A 21,646-nucleotide genomic window follows, 5' to 3' on the forward strand; every position below is an offset into this window, starting at 1 on the left:
TAAGTCCTGTAAATTGTGAGGTGGGGCCTCCATGTCCAGCACATACCACAGATGCTGGGTTGGATGGAGTTCTGGGGACTTTGGAGGCCAAGTCAACACCTTGAACTCGTTGTTTTTCCATCCTGGGGCCATGTGTTCTCCAGGTAAGCGACGCACACGGCCATCCACGTGATGTAAAATGAAAAGTGATTTATCAGACCAGGCCACTTTCTTCAATTGTTCCGTGGTCCAGTTCTTATGCTCACATGCCCATTGTATGTATTTTCGGCAGTGGACAGGGGTCAGCATGGACACTCTGACTGGTCTGACGCTATGCAGCCCCATACGCAACCAACTGTGTGTTCTGACACTTTTCTATCAGAACCAGTATTAACTTTTTCAGCAGTTTGAGCTACAGTAGCTCATCTGTTGGATTTGACCACATGGGCCAACCTTTGACCCCCACGTGACTCAATGAGCCTTGGCCACCCATGACCCTGTCGCCAGTTCACGGTTTTTCCTTCCTTGGATCACTTTTGATACTGACCACTGGAACACCCCACAAAAGCTGCAGTTTTGGAGATGCTCTGATGCAGTTGTGTGGCCATCACAATTTGGTCCTTGTCAAGGTCCCTCAAATCATTAGATTTGCCCATTTTTCCTGCTTCTAACACAACATTTATGAAGATGAAGTGTTCACTTAATGTATCCCACCCGCTGACACGTGCCATGGTAACAAGATTATCAGTGTTATTTACTTCACCTGTCAGTGGTCATACTGTTATGGCTTATCGGTGTAGGTCACACACATACATTTGAGTCCCATAATTCAGCTTCCTGGTGGCTCTACATTTATTTAGAAACAAAAAATAGCCCCATGGTCAGATAATGTCTCTTAATGTAGGCTGACCAGATTTTTAAAATGAGATTGGTGAAAAACATCTGTATCCATATTAAAGAGCAGTATTTTATCCCCCCACCCCATCCCGGTAATTATCATGTCAGCTTAACCCCCAGATACCTGGTTCTACACAATTGTAGGATAGCCCTGGTGTGAATGCCCTGGAGAGTGAAATCCGCCAAAACAAGAGACTTTTCATTTTCAAGATTGTATGTTATGCGTGTGCCTAAAACATGTATCAACCTCGGTAATGTCAATTATTATTCCCCAAAGATTTCCTCGTAAAAGCTGTCAGCCTGGTGTAGGTTAGTGTCTTTTTTTCTTTTCTTGAAACTTAGCTTTTGCAGAACGATGGTGGCTATTAGGCCGGAATGTGAAGTTTAGTTTCCATGGAGACGAACAAGAGCCTTGATACCAAGCTAGCGTTTGTTAAGGCGTGTGTGTGTGTGTGTGTGCGGCTCCTCAGACGTCGGCTCTTTATTTTGAGGATAAGGAAGGAGGGCTGTATGGTAACCTGCTGCTCTGCTGTATGCCCCGAGACCTGCCAAAGTAGCTTTGAACGTTTGCATTGAACAGCACTCTTATCCGTGATTCCATATAGCTTTGAATGCGCGGCGTAGGTTAATGGTTTCTCTCTTACAGGGTGTACTAAGCACCGTATCGCATTAGTGTGTGTGTGCCACCGTGCAACAAAAAGCTGCAAACCTTAGTTCTTGTGCTTTGTTTTAATGACTTTATCTTTCTTTATATACCTTTTACTTGTAACTATTCAGAGAACACTTAAAAGTACCCTCAATACTTTTGATCTGAAGAAGGGGTCTCTGGGGTCTTGAAAGCTCAAGTGACGCTACATCCTTTTCTTTGTTGCCTCAATCAGCAAGCATCTCCTTAAACACTCTGAAAGCATCCATAGGAAGCCTTTGTGTTTCAATAATTGTAACCCACATAATTCATCTGATTTCTTTCCTGACTTTTCTTCGGGAAAATGGCGATTCCATGCGACGAGTTACCGCTGGTTGACATCATCGCTTTATACCACCGCCTGTGTTTCTGCCTCTTGAAAGAGAAAAAATAAAATATTTAAAATGTATATATTTTTTTCAGCATCCTAAAGAGATCCCAAAAAGATGTTATACATACCTAAATAGTACTGGTGCCTGGAGCATTTTCAATATATCATTCTATTCAACCCCACAGCATTGACGTAATCGTGGCACATGCACGCACATTCTACCCATTGGCCATAGAGATAACGAGCCGGGGGGAATTAGTTTAAATATAGCTTTTTGCCCATATATGTGCTTGCCAATTGGCAAGATGAAAATTTTTCTCTTTATAACACAATAACTCTTAATTTTTGATTTTGATGGATGTGATTATGCATATTCCTAGGGTTTGGGGGTTTACCCAGACTTTTCATGTCTTAAGAAAAAGGCATTTAAAAGAATAACAGTTACACAATTTCATTTATAATCACGTGCTTTGTATATGTTATTGTGACATTAATATTACCAAAGTGACCTGCAACTCAGTGTTTAGTGAATAACTCCCTCCCATGTATTATCAGGCCTTCTTCAATGAACAAAAAGAACACTGACAATTGGTGAAATCAATATTAACCCTGATAGCTAATGGTGAGGGATGGAATCAGTTGTTGTTTTTACAAAGAGGAGCCAGCTTGTGCCCCGTCTGCAGAGGAACCAGCGGCTCAAAGAATAATGCGTATCGCAGCTACCACGGTATTTGGTCTGATGCCTGATTTAATTAAAGACCCGAGCGTATGATTTGGTGGTTATGATGGAAACATGAGCTCATCTCTATAAACGTATAGATTGGACTTCACTGCATCATATAATTAAGTCTGCGTGGCGTGACGTTTGCCTTGTAACGGGACTTGGGGATTCGAGGAGACGGTGTTCAAATTACATATGAACTGAGGTCTCCGTTCACACGAACCGCGGTGCATCTGGATGTGCCGTGATATTCCCTTGGAGACAGAGTGCAGTCTGTTTACTCGCTGGAAATGAGATTTCACCGTCTTATTAGTAAAGAAACGAAGCACAGGGTTGGCATTTAATAAAACAGAATTTACAATATGTTATTCTTACCAAACCGCTCAATGTCAAGCAATAGTATAATATACTGTATAGTATGTGTTGGGAATAATAGCTCCCAGGTATTGGCTGTATCTAAAATATTAAATAGCAGTTGATTTGTTGTATATCTCCATACCGGACTGGTAGCGGAATATGCCCTGGCGCTATAAGAGAAGCGATGTAGGTCTATGGCCTGTGTGAGTGTTGCCAATGGCCAGTCTGCTCCTGGTGTAGCCGTCGTGCCTTCATACAGTTCATAGTTTGCGGTCGTGATTATTCTTTTAATGCTTTAAAATATTAACCCCCCCTGCATGAAGGTTGTCTTCTGCTGAGACAAGCCCAGGTCAGATGTCAGACATAAATATACAGAGCTTCTCGGTTCCATTTGCTGTGGGTCACTCATTAATATGTTTGTCAATGTTTCATGTAGACATTGGTTTTGTTGTATACGTTCCGAATGGCTGGATGCTATTCCGGAATAGAGAGTTCTGCATCCATGCAGAGATGTTCGCGTAGCCCACTCACTGCCGTTTATATAAAGCAGTAACCGCTATATATATATGTGTCTAATTATGCAATTCGGGATTTTTCAGGCAATAAATACCATTCAGTTTTTAGACAAACTAGAAATGTTGTTTTGTGTTGTACGCTAATTGCTTAATTTTATTACACTTTTGTGATGATCAAAGTTTCAGATACTGTTTCTTGACCCCTAAATGTGGAAATCCAACATACCAAAGCAGCCGTCCTGGGGACAATTTTGTGTTTTCTACCATTAATTGAATGTAATCAAAGTCGTACGTGAAAAGGACAACATGGAAATTTTAAGTGAACACACAGCCTTCCATGTGTTATATCCATGTGTATAAGTTGTAAGCACATGTTATATATAATATGTGTTTTCTATGTTTCTAGATCCAGTCGCTTGCTCAGTTCAATTGCAGGTCAGACTATCTTATAGAACTCAGAGGGCGAGTTGGAATTTTCCGTTTTGCGATGTTGCCAGTAGCTGAACGAGTCGAGCGCTGGGTCTGCCTTGCATGTAAAGTGATCTGCCAGGAAATTCTCTGTTCTCTACTAAACATGGAATCGCTACACCGTTTTCACCTGGTAAAGTACTCGAGAAGAATTCAAAGACTTCTGAGAGAGGACATCAACAAGCTATCGCAAAAAAAACCCAGCTTAGTGTAACATATACTTATTTTATTTTGGCGTTAAAGGGACAATCTGCTGTGCCAAACAACCCCACTATGATGAATACATGTTAAAATAATAAGTACTTTAATATCCTTTGCCTGCCCGCTGACGGTGCTGCGGCTATAGAGCCTCCTCTTTTTGAGTGCTTTCTGAGGATTTTGATGCATGGAGTGTATATTTTAATACACTCTTTTAATTTTGATTTGACAGAGAATAGGAGTGGAGTAGATAACCCAACAATATATGTGATAATGTACTGCATTAAATGGGCGGTTTAATGTCCCTGGCACCCCTATTATAGAAGAATGCATATTCAGATGCTCTGTGAATACTTTAATATGAATTCTTCCAACACTATAACCATACAATTAAAATTAAAGCTCTTGCCTGATATAAAAATGCAGCTCTTCTCCATAGTACAACTGTTCTTGCCACTGATTGGTTGCTTGAAGAAACCAATTAGCGGCAGGAAAATGCTTTCATTGACAGTAATGGGAGCACTTTCAACACGTGCACACTGTGATCTCAACACACCGCCAAGCCAGTGCGGGGGCTAACGGGAGGTATATCACGTTCATGGAGATGGGTTTGATGTATTTTCTGTAAGACAATTCATGGTGATGTATATGACACTTGTTTAAGAAAAAGCTTTTACATGCGGATTAGTAATCTTTCATATACAGTGAAAATATGGAATATATGTATTCCTGCCTAATATTTTTTTATATGCAAGTACATAGAAGGGTTTATCGGTATCCCATCTCGTTGCTCTCTTTCCCAGTCCCCAGCAATTTGCATTGCAGGTTTGAGATCTCCAGCTGGTGTGAGAGCTCCAGGAGGTCTAATGAGACCCCTCTGAACTTGTGCACAGAAAGCATTGATATTGATGGAGGTGCTTTCCTGACGGTGATTTGCTGCTGCAAGGTGGGGTACATTTAAAACGGGGCAATATGAAATCACCGTCCCCTGAAAAAGTTTTCATGTTGTGTTTTGGAAAGTAGGGATCTTTCTTTTGACGCCTTTCAGATTTATATGATATTACATTTCTTTTTTCATTTGACATTCTGTTTCTCTTTTTTTTGTACTGTTTGAACTTTTCTGTAATGCAGTTTCTTCCCAGATTTACGAACCTTTTCCAGAAGCATGCATCTGTCCTCTTCTCTCCGTCATGTGTACTCAGTAAGGCTGTCTCGCTGGCTACATGCTGAGATTTGCATGATTCATCCTTATGCCAAAAAGCATCTTCAGTCAAACTCTCCAATTAGGTGTGGGGGCTGCAGGCCATGCTGTCACACTCTAAATGAAAGTTAAAAGGGCATTCGGGCCAAGTGTGTACCCACTGATTTTGGAGGAATCTGTTTGCTTCCTCAGGATAAAAATGACATCAGCGCACCCATCAGAGTCCCTGTGAGAGAGGAAAGGGACACTTGCCTGTATTGTTAGAGCTTTAGCTACTTGCCAAGGACTGTTGAGTGGCCTCAGCTGATGAGACGTGGGAGAAATAACAGCTTAGGTTCAAAAGTACCTATAGACCTAACGTAGAGAGGTTTTATATAGAAGGTGGTAGATAGGTGGAACAGTCTCCCAGCAGAAGTTGTAAAAGCTACAACAGGAAAAATGGGCAACATGCCGTATCTGCTGTCACATTTTAAGTTGCTTTGTTTAAAAACAGGAAATACTTTTTTGGTGATCCAGCAGTGAATATTGGAAAGGATTGGTTGTAGTTGCTCCAGATGCACAGTTGCAGAAGACAATTGGATTGTTGCAAGTTATGTTGAGTATATGGTGTAGAATACATGGGGGTCTCATTAGGCCCTCTGGAACTCTTGTGTGAGACAGCCCTTGAGCTTCCTGACCGTGAACTTGACTGCATGCATCTCCTGCAAGCTGAGAAGATCCAACTTAAGTCCTCCATACATTTGCATTGCGGGATAAAACAATAATTGAAAATGGATACTCAGCTATCATATGCATTAAAATGCACAAGGGCTTCACTGCCCCTTTAATAAGAACACATGAAGTTGGCATTGCAACTTATCTACCTCAACACACCCACAAGCAGTAACCACTTCCAAAAACATGTTATTGGGCTGTACATGCTATATTATTTCTGCTTTCTAATAAATCTTTTTATTTATAATCATTGTTATTTCTATTAAATATTGTTTTTAGAATTATTATATATGGTGTTATTATTTGTTACCTATTCTGGACTGCTTGAGAATATATTTTTTTTAATTTTTAAAATCTATGGAATTAATCTCATAATTGAACATACTATCTAAAATACATTGCAAAGTCATAATCATATTTTCCTCAACCCGTACTGCCACTTTATAAAGTTTCTTTTTTCTAATTTATACCTTTTTTATTGATGTTTTTATTTAATATTAAAGCGATTTGCTGAATTTACATTGTTGGTGCTTGCATAGCTCCTTCTTTCTCTAAATGATATTACATTATAAATAAAGGATTATAATAAATCACTCTCACAGGGCCTTGTAGCGATAGTCTCACTGATATCCCTCTGTCGTCCTTTGATACAGCCTTTAAAAACCCTTCTTCCTAATGAATACAGGAGGGAAAGGCAGACAGTGATAGTAATGTGTTGATTTCTATCTTTTATTGATGGCGCCCTTGAAAGTGGTGGAGCGCAGCTTCAATCTTGCATTTTAAAAAGCTTTTGCTTTATTACAGGGTACACTGTCAGTTAAGTTTGGAATTCTTTGTCAAGGAATCTTGAAGGTTATTTTACAGGAACCACAGTTTGTATGGTCAAGTGGAGAAGTATTAAATGTGGTATTGTAATGGAGGCCACAAAGGACTTCTCAAAGGTTCCATAAGTTCAGCTGTAAGCCTCCATATCTAATGTATAGTTTTTGTATAATACCGTATTTGCTCGATTATAAGACGACCCCCCCAAAATCTGAATATTAATTTAGGAAAAAAAGAAAAAGTCTGGTTATAAGACGACCCCATAGGAAAAAAGTTTTACTAGTAAATAATAATTCATGTCTATTTTTTGTTTTTGTTTTTAATTTCCTTTTATTTACCAACCTGCCCCCCGTTATGCTCATCTGCCACCAGTTATGCACATCTGCCCCCAGGCATGCCTTATACCCTTCTATATGCCACTCTGCCCCATGTTATGCCTTTTAACCCCCTATATGCCACTCTGGCATATAGGGGGTTAAAAGGCATATCATGGGACAGAGTGGCATATAGGGGGACACTTACCTACCCACTGAGACACTTACCTACCCACTGAGACACTTACCCTACCCACTGAGACACTTACCTACCCACTGAGACACTTACCTACCCACTGAGACACTTCCCACCCAGACACTAATATACCCACTCTGACACTTACCTACCTACCCAGACACTAATATACTCAGGCACTTCACTCACCGTGTTCCCCCAGCAGGCGCTTGCTGCAGCTCCCACGGGATTTCAGCATGACGCTGTGTGACCCCGCTAGGCCCCGCCTCCTCCCGAAAATTGAAGAGGTCTACCGGATCTGCTTTGGGACAGCACAGTGCCGCCGGGTCCCGGTCCTGCAGCAATCTCCACAACCGGCTCTGCTTCCCCCCAGTGGGCAGGCTATCCCGGGAGCAGGAAGGTACGTGTGTATGCAACCTCGGCTGCTGCCGGCACTTTCGCCGGCGCTCGGTGATAGACGCCGACAGCAGCTGAGGTTACCGCACAGGAGGATCCAGGTCCCCTGCAGCGATGCGGAGGATCTGGATCTTAGTCTAATAGTCAGACCTCATTTGAGGTCTGATTAGAAGACGAGCCCGATTACAAGACGAGGGGTATTTTTCAGAGCATTTGCTCTGAAAAAAACCTCGTCTTATAATCGAGCAAATACGGTAGTTTTAGCTCTAGACTTTGTCCCATCTCTATGATAAAGCTGTTTATATGTTTTTGGTAAATGGAGAATTATTTTTATTAAGTTAAGTAATAACTAGGTATTCAGATCCCATCTGTAGTCCACATCTAGTATCTGTATATGTTCCCCTGCTTAATGGGAATAAAGGTCCAAATAATAGAGATATCACCCATACTGTGTACAGCACTAAAAAAATAATACGAGTGATCTTGTCATCGTAGCAGCCAGTGGTATGATCCAAGCATGAATATATGTCTTCCCCAAACCCTCCCAATAGAATGGTCCAAACAACAGAAACATTCTGTTGGTTGCTGTGATAAGACACCTCTTCAAACATTAAATCAGAATTATTTTCTATACATTTGATGTGATATCCAATCTTATATATGCCCCTCACTTTGTTAATTTGTAAACCTATTCATCTGGGGTCACATTCTGAATAATTCAACATGCAAATTTTAATGGAGTATCCAGGAGTATCACACAATTGTCATAGGAAATTATAAAACATATTAATACCGCGGGAGCGGAGTTTCTCTCGCTGGAAGAACTTGCAATCTTAATTGGTTAGCTGATACAGAAGTTAGTTGACGAATTGTTAATTAGAATAACATTTCCACCACCTTGTAGTGGTTCATCTGCCTTTTTTACTTTAATTATTCTGTATATGTGGCAGAGCTGAGGGTTCACATGGCATCCCTTGCCTTTGATCTGAGTCACTTGATATACTAGGTCTGGATCCAGCAACAAATTCTCTTTGATGTTGTCCTTCTCTGATAAGGTGTTTTTAAGTCCAGCACATAGAGGAGGAACCGCTCCTGGAATATCCTTTTTTTATTTGTATACTTTTCAATTCTAGATCGTTTTATACGAGGTAGTTAGTGTGGAAAGTATTGGGGTATTAACAGGGCAATATATTACAGTGACTATATCAACAGGGCCATTGAAGAGAACAATAACTGTGTATAAAACATCTGTAAGGTTGGATTGAATTTTACCTTGTCGTGCTGGCGTTTGCATGCCATTGTGTTAGAAAGATGCTGGAGGGATTTATTTTATCTCACTTCAGTGATTTTACTTAATGCCGAATGTAGAGTAATGAAAGAACCCTGTTGTCTTATACTGCAGTCACATCCCCTGACATCAGGAGGTTAATGCAAACCCTCTGCTTCTCAGCGCTCACGCTGTTGCCGTCTTCCCGCCGTCTTGCAATTTATTATGTCCACAGCTTTTGCTACCCGGAAAAGTTGCCGATTCCAGTTGAAATAATTAGAATATTTCTTCAAAGGATATAAGCTTAGAATCCAGTTAATGCTCAGCAGGTCTGGGCATCGGCTAGCCCTGTGTTAAAATAACTGCAGCATGATTAGCGTGTCTTCTACTGTGCATATTGTCTTGCTAGGGACAAGCATGAAATAAGTGCTATTAGCAAACTCAGTTTTTTTGTCTGTATTTGCCATGATAGTATTGGTTTATTATTGTGGGAGAGAATTAAAGAGATGGGTCTGTGTGAGGTCTGGTTTATCTCCTGCTGTGTTTCAGCTGGCTGGCCCATCTCTACTAGATCTGGTGATCAGTCAAGGTTATGGTTGGAAATGTTTCTCTAGGCTTCTCTTGTTATATAGAACAGTTTGTCTTCAGCTTTTTTCTGGCTCCTTGTTAAAACCGAGCATTACAGTGTATAGCAGTTGACACCTGGTTGTTCTGGCAAGCGTGGGGTAAAGTGTAAGATATGATATAAGATATGTTTTCTGAAGCTTTCTGGTGAACCCATGCTTATAGCCTCAGAGCCTTCAGTTTCTGTCTAAATTCCCAGTGTGCTTATAAGTTCAAGTTCTGATTTGCGTGCCTGCTACGCATGGTATTTCTGGGGAGTTGATGGCTACGTGCCCAGAGGGCATGTTCTGCTCTCCGCTCCACTCATGCTTGCGTCTCCCGAATCAGTGCTTAATGTCAGGTCACTGAGAGCCCTGGAGTGTAAATCCAGAGGAGCACAGAAGGGAAATTAATTTGACTCGCAACAAGGGAGCAAAGTCCACTTAAGGGGCAGATGTGTCACGTTTGGGCCTGTTACTCCAAGAGATGGGTCACAAATCAAAACCCAATATATGCTTGTTTTAGATTCCAGGAAAAGCACTAATAACCTTTTTCTTCCACCAAAACCCAACATCACACATGATCGTCCATTCCTGTCCTAGAATGAAACTGAACGAAGAGCTCTTATTTTGCTCTCAGTAACATGGATTTTGTTCTCCATTGAATCGTCTTACCGTGTACCCATCTGTGTATTTAACATCTATTCTATTTTAACATGTGGTCAACCTCCTGCTGCCAGCTGCTTGTCGGTGCGGAAGGTTTGTCTAGGCTTCAGATACCAATAATACACCCTAATTACCACCCTTTACTTCTCTGCTGCTTTATTACTGTGTTTTAGCTCGTATTTGTAATTTCCTCCCTTTGTGCTGTTTCGGGTCTGGTATTTCATTATAGATAATGTCCTGTAAAGAAAGGCAGAATTACATACCTGTGTGCTGTGGGTTTGTTAAAGCATAAAGGCTTTGCTGACCTATTGTTTAGAAACACTTGGAAGCAGAAGAGCCCAGCATGCTTTTTTCTTAGCATTTGTGTATGTTTTCTTAAAGTTTTACAAAAGGGCCTCCGGATACACTTTATTCACTGTATACACTGTAATACGTTTAAGTATTTTGATTGGGGGAAAGCTAGCATCAGATACAGGTGTATACATCTTCTTTTGGGCTTAATGGGACACTCCTGCCATCGTATGCACTTTAACCCCTTAACGTCCATTGCCGGGTCAGGAACGTCATGCAAAACGGTCACTTAACGACCTATGACGTACCTGACACGTCATCAGACTTAAACAAGCTTAGAAAGTGATCAACGATCACTTTCTAAGCTTAAACGGTGTTGCTGTAATGCCTCGATGTCGAGGCATTCAGCAACACCGAGATCGGCATGATGGGCCATGTCTGGCCCCTCCCCGGGGCGTCAACAGCCGCCATACATTGTATGGCGGCGGACGCCCGTTTTAAAAGCGTTTAGGAGGCGATCAACGATCACCTCCTAAACTTCAATGGTGTCGCTGGAATGCCTCGATCAGGAGGCATCCAGCGACACCAAACACTTACCTCTTGATGGACTGTGACCGCTCCGGAGAGCGGTCACAGCCGCAGCTGCACGCAGCCTTCACCATCCGTAAGATGGCGGCGGCCCGGGAAAAAAAAATAATAAAGGTTTAAAAGTTGGCTAGACGGTCTCCAGACCCTCTAGAGAACTCTGGCTCCACTTGCAGGTTGAATACAGGTACTGCATTCAACCATACAAGTCAATGGAGCCCAGCTTTCTAATCACTATGTGATTAGTAAAATATTAAAAAAATAAATAAAAAAATTTAAAAAAAAAGGAAAAAAAGAAAAAGCTTAAAAAAAACATGGTAACATTTAAAAATTATTATGCTTTAGAGGAACTATCCAGTTCCAGCAAAATGTAAAAAAAAAAGTCCAAAAAGAGTAAAATAAATAAAATAAAAAAATAAAGTTTATTATTATGAGCAAGTGCTAAAATTAGCGCTGTATCTTCCCAAAAATCCTGACGTGGAAAAATTTAAATAAAAAGCATTTCAAATACCCAAGGGGTGTCTACTTTAAAAAAATGAATGGTTTGATGGGGTAAATTGGAGTGGCCGGGCTCAAAGATAGGGCATAGGCACAGACTGACCGAAATGGGGGGAAAAAAAAGCGCACTTCCAAAATGTGGCATTTTAACCTCAAACACCAGACAAACCCATACATGTGGGGTATGACTGAACTCGGGAGATGTTCCTGAACACATATTAGGGTGTTGTTTGATAGTGACGTATACCTGGAGCTATAAATTTATACCCAAAGTACAATTTGTGTGAAAAAAATACAAAAAAAAATACTACCACAAAGTGTGGCAAAGGCTGGTGGTAGAATCTGATGCATGGAAAGGGTTAAATACTACCATTTTAAGTACCTTGGGGTGTCTAGTTTTTAAAAATATATGGTTTTATGAGGTAAATTGTAGTGGCCAGGCTCAATGATAGGGCATAGGCACAGACTGACCAAAATAGGGGAAAAAAAGCGCACTTCCCAAATGTGGCCTTTTATCCCCAAACAGCAGTCAAACCCAGGCATGGGTGGTATCACTGTACTCGAGAGATGTTATTGAACACATATTAGGGTGTTGTTTGATAGTGACGTACACCTGGAGCTATAAATGTATACCCAAAGTACAATTTGTGTAAAAAAAAAATACCAAAAAAATACTAACACAAAGTGTGGCAAAGGCTGGTGGTAGAATCTCATGCATGGAAAGGGTTAAAATACTAGCATTTGAAATACCTTGGGGTGTCTAGTTTTCAAAGATATATGATTTGATGGGGTAAATTGCATTGGCCGGCTTCAAAGATACCCGAAATGGCACATGGGGGGAGGAATTACCAGATTTGGAAAAAATGGTTTTGAAATAGCAAAACGCTACCTGTACTTATTGCTCCATAACGTGCAGAAAAAAGCAAAAAAACATAAAAACATTGGGTATTTCTAAACTCAGGACAAATAGTAGAATATATTTAGTAGTTTTTTTCATTAGCTTTTTTGGATGAGTAAAAGATTTTTGGGGTAAACGTCAGAAAATGTGTTTTTTTTTTACATTTTTCATCATATTTTATTATTTTTTTTATGGGAAATTAGATAATATGATTAAAACAATGGTATCTGAAGAAAGCCCTCCTTGTCCTGAAAAAAACAACATATAATTTGTGTGGGTTCACAAAATGAGTGAAGAGAAAATTACATCTAAACACGAACACCGCAAAAGTGTTAAAACAGCCTCGGTCCCAATGGTACAAAAGGTAAAACACAGCCTGGTCCTTAAGGGGTTAATGCATATGATCGATGAGAGGTCCCTTTATTTTTTTGTGGTGTCCCCTTGCGTATACATTTGCCACTCTCGTCCCGCTTACTATTTTGTAAGCGTGAGATGTGTACAGCCAAACATACCTCATGAGATGTACCGTGATATACTTCCGCCAGTCAGATTCAGTGCTGAGCAAATGCCAGGAGGCATGGTAAATGTGACCATTGAGGTCCGTGGGAGCTGTTTTCCTGACGCTTATTGGCTGCTTCAAGCTGAGGATGAGGAGCTCCTTAAGTCTTTTTTTATGAATGAATGTATATGTGCTTACAAAGGACTGTCCCTTTAAAATAATTACTTATATAGTGGTAAGAGCAGTTATTCTGAGATTTTTGTGGTTGGTGTTTGCTTTTTTCCAAAGCAATAGGCATCATAACCAGGGTTGATCGATTTTACAATTATGGTTTGTGGGCCCTCAATGTAACCGACAGACATGAATAAATCCTGCGAGACAGTCTACCTTGGCTACTAAAGTTCTGTGGATGGAGTCTCACTGCCTTCTCTGTGGATCTGGATGTCCGTGTCCTTACATGGCTTCTCAGATGTCTCCGACTGACTGACCAGAGTCATACACCACTTTCTTACATCAATAATGTTAATAAGATACAGTGGTTTGCTCTACCATCATTAAAATTTGACAAGTTCCAGTGTAAATGTCAGCGGTTATCCCGGGCTACTTATTTGTTATGTTAGCCACGCGGTGTGATGGATCTTCGTTTCCCTTCTAATGTTATTTACATTCACACCTTCCAGAAGGAAATTGGTTAGTGTTATTTTAAACTGGGATTAAGGACAATTGCATACATCGTTCATAGCACAATGTGACAAGTTCAAGGGCAGTACTTTGCATAGCTAGGTTTCATCATACATCGATCAAGTGTACCGGCAAAAGACAGCACTTTAAATGACATTGACATCAATAGCAGTTAGTGGGTGAGTGATACACAATCCCAGCCTGTATCCCGCGGAGTAATCAGGGAGCCGGCGCTGAGACCAGCTAAGTCAGCACGTATATTGAGACATTCATACTGCTGAATCGAGATCCGCTCTTACCGAGAGCTGGAAACATACGTTCTCATAAAAACATCTCAGTAATCAGAGTGTGTTTTGACAGTAGATTAGAGTGAAAATATGCGCATCTTTTTTTCCGTGCAAAGGAACGATGGTAAATGAATTCTGAGCAGGAGTCATTAGGATAGAAATATGTTCTAAAGCATATGCTGGTGTCCATCTTAGGACTGAGAACTGGCTGCGGATTCTGAACTGTGAACGGTTTACAAACAGATGCATTTCTCATGCAAATTGTAGGTTTTTTTTTTTAATATTATCATGTATTATTATTGTTGTAATCTACAGCGGCAAATGATTATGGTATGTAATATTATCGCAAAAACGATGAAAGAACATACTTTCCCTCGTAGGAATTGATTGTGCCCATGGTGACGATAGAATTTCAAAGAGAAATAATTGAGATATAGAAGACCGTTAAAAAACATGTTAACGCAGAAGTGGAAGAGCCTGCACAGTCATAATACATACTTACTGTGGGATTTTCTATGTCTGGCAAGTTATGTCTTCATCAGAAATATTTTTGCTTTATCTTTACATCACTTTCCTCCCATGTTACATATGCTGCGTGATGATGTCACAAGGCTTTTTGTCCACAGAACTCCCCATCTCCAACACTTTTCCTCAGGTACAGTGGCCAGTCCTGGCAATGGAAGTTGCAGGGAGTCTCAATAAAGGGCATAGTCTTCTGGACAGCCAACAGTCGAGATGTAAGCTGTGTTTTCAGGACTACACTTGCAAGTTCTTTACTGTTAACACAACCTATGGACAGTTTCTGTGCTTTATTAGATTGTTTTTATGTGACGCGTATATAAAGAGTCATGTAAATGGTCGATTTGACGGCCAATAAGAACCATTTGACCTGTCTAGTCTGCCCGTTTTTCCTGACTCAGACCTTAATCAGTCCATGGTCTTCTCTTAGATTCAGGATAGCTTTATTCCTATGCCACGCTTAAATTCCGTCACTGTATTTGTCTCTACTGCATCTGCTGGAAGGCTGTTCCTTTAATGTACCAAACTCTTGGTAACGTAAATGATACTCCGTCACCTTGCTTCCTTTGTGAATGCTAGACCGTACGTTCACTCCTGTGTGTGGCCGGATCCCACCATGAAGCCTTTGACTTTCTTAGAAGCAAACTTTCCCAGTTCTACTTGCATGGTTGGGTATTGACCTCAGCCTTCATGTTTCCAACACTGTTCATTCTTCCATATATTTCTCAGCAAACTGCAGGGATCTCTGTGCTTTTGTGACACTAAACAAATTTTACCAGATAAGTGAAACTGCAGCCTGCCGTGTAATACATCTATTGACTTGTCAGCAGTAAGATTTGTTCATTTTTTGCCGGCTCTTCCCCTGTTAACATTTTGCACAGGAGCCTGATTTATTTTACTATTCCCCTGTTAATAAATCTCCTTTTGCTGTTTGTGCTATTACTTGGCAGCCCCTGACGTCTTTGAAACAGGAGGAAAATACATCCTGCTGTCTTTACAGAATTTTGTAGTCCTTTTTTACAGTTTTTGGCTGCCCAGAGAATTTACTTCTGCTGTATGTTAACATTAGGTCTGTAAAAAATCCTTTAATGGTGAACGTTTTTGAGTTAAGATGCAGATGAATGGAACTTTGTACTTACTATTCCAGCTATATATAATTGCATGGTTTTATTACAGGATCCATCGACAAGTGAGGAGCCTATACATATTTTACTTATAGATATTAAGTCGGCGTTAATTAGTGTTGTAACATTACTAAGTGGCCTGTCTTCAGTGGCCCCCAATAATACTTGCAAGCTCTTTTCACGGAGGAGCATATATCCATATTTTGGTGTCCTGCAACCTAAAAAGAAAAGATTGGTCCATTGCTTGATGCTTCCTGCACACTAATCTCTCTTCACAGTGGGTTTGTGCCTTGCAAAAGATCATATGATGAACCAAGTATGAAGCAGGGAGGTCAATGTTGCTTCCTCCATAGAGCCCTCTTCTCCTGGTTTGGTTGGTCACCTTGTGCAATGCCAAACATATGTAGCACCTTTTGTACTTCAGTAAAAATGGGTAATGACATCGCGATACCTGAGTATTTCCTAAAACGCAGACCATCAGAGGGCAGGACAAAACAGATCTCTGGTCAGCTCCACTCCTGGCCATTAGTTAGTAGGGGATGCTGAACAGCTCAAACTGGTCTCAGCATTTCCTCATGTGACCCTCACTTTCTTCAGTCATACTGAAAATGCCTTCAGAATTTCTTTGGAAATGTGGATTTGTGGCCTTTTCTGCTTGTACGGTTTTCTCTCCTAACATACCCTTAATAGTATGTGAGTTCCTGACAGCTCCGTCTCAACAAGTTGTTTTAAAGCGCTGGAGTTGGAAGTCTACAATCAAAGCGTGTACCAAGGATATGTAGCTTCTTGTCAAGTTCAGAGCCAATAAAGGAAATTTGTTCTCCTGTCAGATCATCAAATAAACAACCGAGTATCTTGTCAGTTTGTTCCACTGGAGAGAACAGGCATCAGAATGCCAGAACATAACAAAATGGACATTTTCATAAACAGAAGTACAAATATAGAAAGAAAGCGAGGGTTTCAGATGCACGAGATCCGAATTCAGATTGGAAATACTTGCAAAACTGCAAGAGATCGCCGTTTTACCGAATCATTTAACAGACTTGGATTAGCCTTAATCATCAATTTCCGTATACGTATTAATTCTCACTGAATCAGCAGCTTTTCAATTGCATTTCACTGCGGCTACTGCCTTCGGTTACCCTATATGCTCCATGCTCTCTGTTCTGTGCTGTGCACTATTAGTTGGACTTTTGTAGCCAAGGCTGGAGAGTATGTTCTAGTCTGTCCTGGTTGGACCCTCTAGACAAACCATGATTATGATGTCCCCAACAAGCAAACGCCGTCTAATGTCTGCTGCATCCAAATTCATGCCTACAGACATCCAGCGGGGTATAGTTTTTGTGTGTTGGACTATCATATGCGTCCTGTGTTTATAAACAGGTGTCACCAGGGTCCAGCTATTTGAGTAAATCATCCAGCTTTTGTAAGGGTGTTATGTATTGGTGTCACAGACATATGAAAGAAGGTGGACATAAATTATATTATCTGAGCATCTTGAATATTTAATTGCTCAGTCCCTGGTCTTATCTTCGATTCAGGATAGCCATGTAACTGTCCTGTGCATGGAAGGCTGTTCCGCTTATCTACTACTATCCAGCAGTTGGTGACAAAGGAAAGCCACTTTTAGTTTTATTATTGGCATATGTACTAGGCACGACCTTTATGCCTTTTCACTCATCTGTTGCAGCTTTTTGCCATAAACTTTTGGAATAATTGTGTGTACTTTATGTGTGTGTGTGTGAGAGCATGGGTGTGTGGGTGTGTGTGTGTGTGTGTGAGTATGGATGTGTGTGTGAGAGCATGGGTGTGTGTGTGTGTGTGTGTGTGAGCATGGATGTGTGTGTGTGTGAGCATGGATGTGTGTGTGTGTGTGAGCATGGATGTGTGTGACAATGGGTGTGTGTGTGTGAGCATGGATGTATAGCGAGTATGAGTAAGTGTGTGTAATTTGTGTAAGTGTGTTTACATATGTGTGCCAGAGTGTATGTTGCAAGTGGGGGGGGCAGCAATGATGGCAAAGACCAGCTGTTGAGTTGTGGTGCCCCAGGGCAATTTGCGCACCAGGGCCCTGTGTTTTCTAGTTACGCCCCTGTATATACCCCATCATGTATGCCTTATCTCTGTGTTCCTAAATCGTGTTTCTTTGTATGAAACGTGCAGTGGAATTAAGCTACCGACAATATGAGAACTTTTTTTTTTTTTTATTTCAGGGGAAGATTTTGCCGTGGTGCAGCAGGAGATTATAATGATGAAAGACTGCAAGCATACAAACATTGTTGCTTATTTCGGCAGCTATCTAAGGTACAGTTTTGAATTAATCTGTGTTCATAAAGAAACTATAATCACATTCGTTAGAATTAGATCTCTGTTAAAAGCCTTTAAGAAACAGTCATGACATTTTGTTATACATACATATGCAATGTGTTTTAATGCTCTTCATTAATGTGAATCGGCCTCTATTTTCTATGAAACGGTCAAGAATTCCGTCTTTGTGCTATATCAGTGTACTTCAATTCTCCTTCCCAAACCCTTCTTAAGGCCGCCTGACCCTAGCAATAACAATGGGGAGGAATAATCATTCAGCACATGCGACCAGGAAGTTAGAGTGTCTGCTGTTGTGAGGATAGCTAGACAGTTTAATTTCAAAAAGCAGTCTGTTTTGTGTTTCTCGAGCAGTGGCAGGCTTTGCTGTCAGCTTTAGCCCATTGCTAAGCCTGGCTGTGCCATGCCTTTAACTGTAATATAGCCCTTGGCTGCCATCGATGGGTATTCTGAGTAGTTTCAGGTGTTGAGGACCGTCGTGCTACTCCAGAGTATCGGGGGATTAGTGAATAGGCCCTTACATTTTCAGTAATACTTTGATAAATTAGATTTTGGAGTCGAGAATTATTTTTTCCCCTTTTGAGGCACAATTGGAAATCTCTTTAAGGTGAGGTTTTTTGCCTTTTTCTTGATCAGTAGTGGGGTTGGACTTGATGGACTTGTAATTGTTTAACCTAAAATGATGTGTCATTTTGATTTAAGTTGTTTGCAATTTTTGAATTTTATGATAGAAAACTGTGCAAGCTCTTAAACAGCATGCCGGAGTCAGGAAAGCGTCACGTTGGTTTAGTAAAATGTTAAACTGCCTGAATCTAATTTCCAGGAATTTAAGGACTTTGATACTCTTTGCAGAGTCTGTCAGAGCAGCTTATATTTGTCCCAGGAGAGAGATTTACATTGTAGGTGTTCTGCAATGTTCTCATTCTATAAAACCCAAATAGTAACTGCCTTCTACACAGTCACTGTGTGTGAATATGGGTCCTGCTCAGTGGCTCGGGCTTACACAGCATAGGCATACTGTAGGGATCGACAAACTCTGGGGGCAGTTTGCCATGGGGACTAGAAACCACTTCCTGGTGGTTTTGAGTGGAGAAGCAGGTGCCGTAAGTGTGCCAGATTCATGATGGCAGAAGATAGGCCGCGGCGTGACAGGTCTCCAAGAGGAGATAGGAGGAGTAGTGTATGTTAGTGTATGCAAGTGTATACTGCAGTGCCTGAGTCACTTTTTCTGTTTGTAAATGTATAGTGCTGTAGTCAGTGTGCGTGTGTGTGTACTATAGCGTCAGTGTGTATGTGTGTATAGTCCTAGAGTCAGTGTATGTACCGTATTGTAGTGCTAAATTCAGTGTGTATGTGTGCATAGTGTTAGTGTTTGTGTGGTGTTGGATAAGGTGTGCATGTGTATAAGAGTGTGGTGCTAGCGTGTATGGTGGTGTTTATGTTACAGTATGGCATTGGCATGAGTGTGTATGTCAGCATTATAGTGTTAGTGTGTTTTTTAGTGTATCGTGTTAGCATGAATGTAGAATGTTAGTGTGTGTGTTACTGTAAGGTGCAAGTATGTGTGAGCATAAGACATTAGCATGTGTCCGTTCCTTTATGGTGTTAGTGTGTATGAGTGTGCGAATAACGGTTAATCATACAAGCTTGAGTCTTTATGGTGTAAAATACCCCTTGTCGTGAAGGGGTTCACTGCAACATGGTACAAAGTGGTGCAGTACTGAAGAAAGGTGTGTTTTATGTCATATTGTCCTACTAAACATCATTTAAATGCAGCCCATGGGGTAATAAATCAAAATACAAACATTATTAGAGAAGAGAAAAAAAAGTTGGCTCCTAATTTGTTATGGCTGGCTCTCAGATTCAGACCGAATTTGCATACTAAATAAATGTGTCTCGTACCATCACCATCTTTCACACTTTGTGTTGCGTCACCGTGTTTTCTCTAGAATCTGCGGTGTCCTTTCCAAAAATGCATCCATCTTATCGCTTATATTTTTAAATGCACAAAATGGATGGAGCCTGCCTGCAACACTAGTATATTTCCCACTTAGCTGGACAAGTACCGTTCTGTTTAATACATAGCGGCCTGGATATGTGCTTTTGCCCGATAAGAGGCACAATGGAGAGAGGGGGAAAAACGACCAATTTCTTTCCTGGCAGGGTACGTGATACCGGACAATCATGCCAAGCTGTTGTCCGAAAGCCATTTTATTAAACCGCCAGTGCCTGGTTCTGTAATGACATTGTTTTGTGAAAGCTCTGGTATTGATGGCTGTATTTTCTTAGCCTTACTCTTATTCAGATAGTTGTATTCTTGGCCAATTACTGTAAAAGTGACTGTTGTGCTTCCTAAATCTCAGAAATCTTCAAGGCATTAACATAATGTGCAAACGAACAAATGTTTTTTTACCCATCATTTCTTGCTTAATCTTTAGCATGAGCACTTTGGTTTGTTTCTGCGTGATTCCATGCATGTGCGGTTTAGTGTTTAATCTCTATGTGGATCTGATCCTCAAGTTCCATGGTATGATTGAAAACATTGAACGTAGGGAGCCTATAGTTTATTGTTGGATCCATGCTTGGAAACTTGCAAGGTTTCACTCAGAGTCTCCACCTGAAGAGCTGCTTTCCCAGGGCTCCACGGTAGCATCTACAATGTATGGACAGTGGAGGAGCTTTTGGTCCTCCACAAGGTTCCTTCCACTCCCACCAAGATCATGCCTACTTTGCAACCCTCCAAAGTTTAACTGAGGCTAGCCCCGCCTCTGTGAGGTTAGCCCCACCCCTATCAAAGCCACTCCCCCCAGAAGAGGCAGATGAGTAGAACAGACATGTGCACCTATGGAGCTCCTATGTGCTTGCTTACTGTCGGATCCCCATAATATTCAGCCACTACATAGCCATATTCACCCATACTGATCAACTATAGCTGTTACCTCAACAATAGACAACTCTGAGACGGTGCAAATGATGTCATTCTTGACACTGTGAAATGTTATTCCTGATTGGCTGGGAAAGGCGAACCATGATGCGTTACACATACTTATTACTGGTTAATGCTGTTACATTTCACTCACAATGTGTTTTTTATTTCCCTTTTAGACGGGATAAGCTGTGGATCTGCATGGAGTTTTGTGGAGGAGGCTCCTTACAAGACATCTACCATGGTAAGCAGAACCGGACAGGACGTCCACCTCTTTTATTGGAGCAGTTATCTCCCACCGAACACCTCTTCCACGCCTTTTGTGCATAAGCAGCCATCATTTTGGCCATTGCACTTGTACAGTTGTAGACGGTCCTGGAAAGCCAGATGCTGGCTGAGATTGCTTGAATTCAGGACCTGAGACTCCCCGATGAGGCTGTCCCAACCAAAAGTCCCTGCTATTTCATATTATTAGATGTCATTGCTATACTACTTCCTTAGATATTATAACTTGCCTTGGAATTCATAGTTGAGCAACATGCATGATTCTTCATGCATGTGCTACATCCTCATAACATTCATGAACTATAAACCCCTTTTTCTGTATAATATATGCCCCCTTGTATAATATAAACTGCTATTTCCCAACCTGCTGTGTTCTGGATTAATTAATACTTAATTTGG

At 40.9% G+C, this 21,646-nt stretch overlaps 1 protein-coding gene across 5 annotated transcripts in view; it reads left to right on the plus strand.

The window, feature by feature from the left end:
- Window positions 1–21,646, plus strand: part of MAP4K3 (mitogen-activated protein kinase kinase kinase kinase 3) — a 117,750-nt gene that overhangs the window by 34,805 nt on the left and 61,299 nt on the right. For all 5 annotated transcript variants that reach the window (XM_053458747.1, XM_053458751.1, XM_053458746.1 and 2 more), the window contains exons 3-4: window positions 17,925–18,015; window positions 21,142–21,206. In XM_053458747.1, the coding sequence (XP_053314722.1) occupies window positions 17,925–18,015; window positions 21,142–21,206 (156 nt within the window). The remainder of the gene's footprint in view (window positions 1–17,924; window positions 18,016–21,141; window positions 21,207–21,646) is intronic.

Source organism: Spea bombifrons, chromosome 3 (assembly GCF_027358695.1).
Source record: "Spea bombifrons isolate aSpeBom1 chromosome 3, aSpeBom1.2.pri, whole genome shotgun sequence".
Classification (NCBI taxonomy): domain Eukaryota; kingdom Metazoa; phylum Chordata; class Amphibia; order Anura; family Pelobatidae; genus Spea; species Spea bombifrons.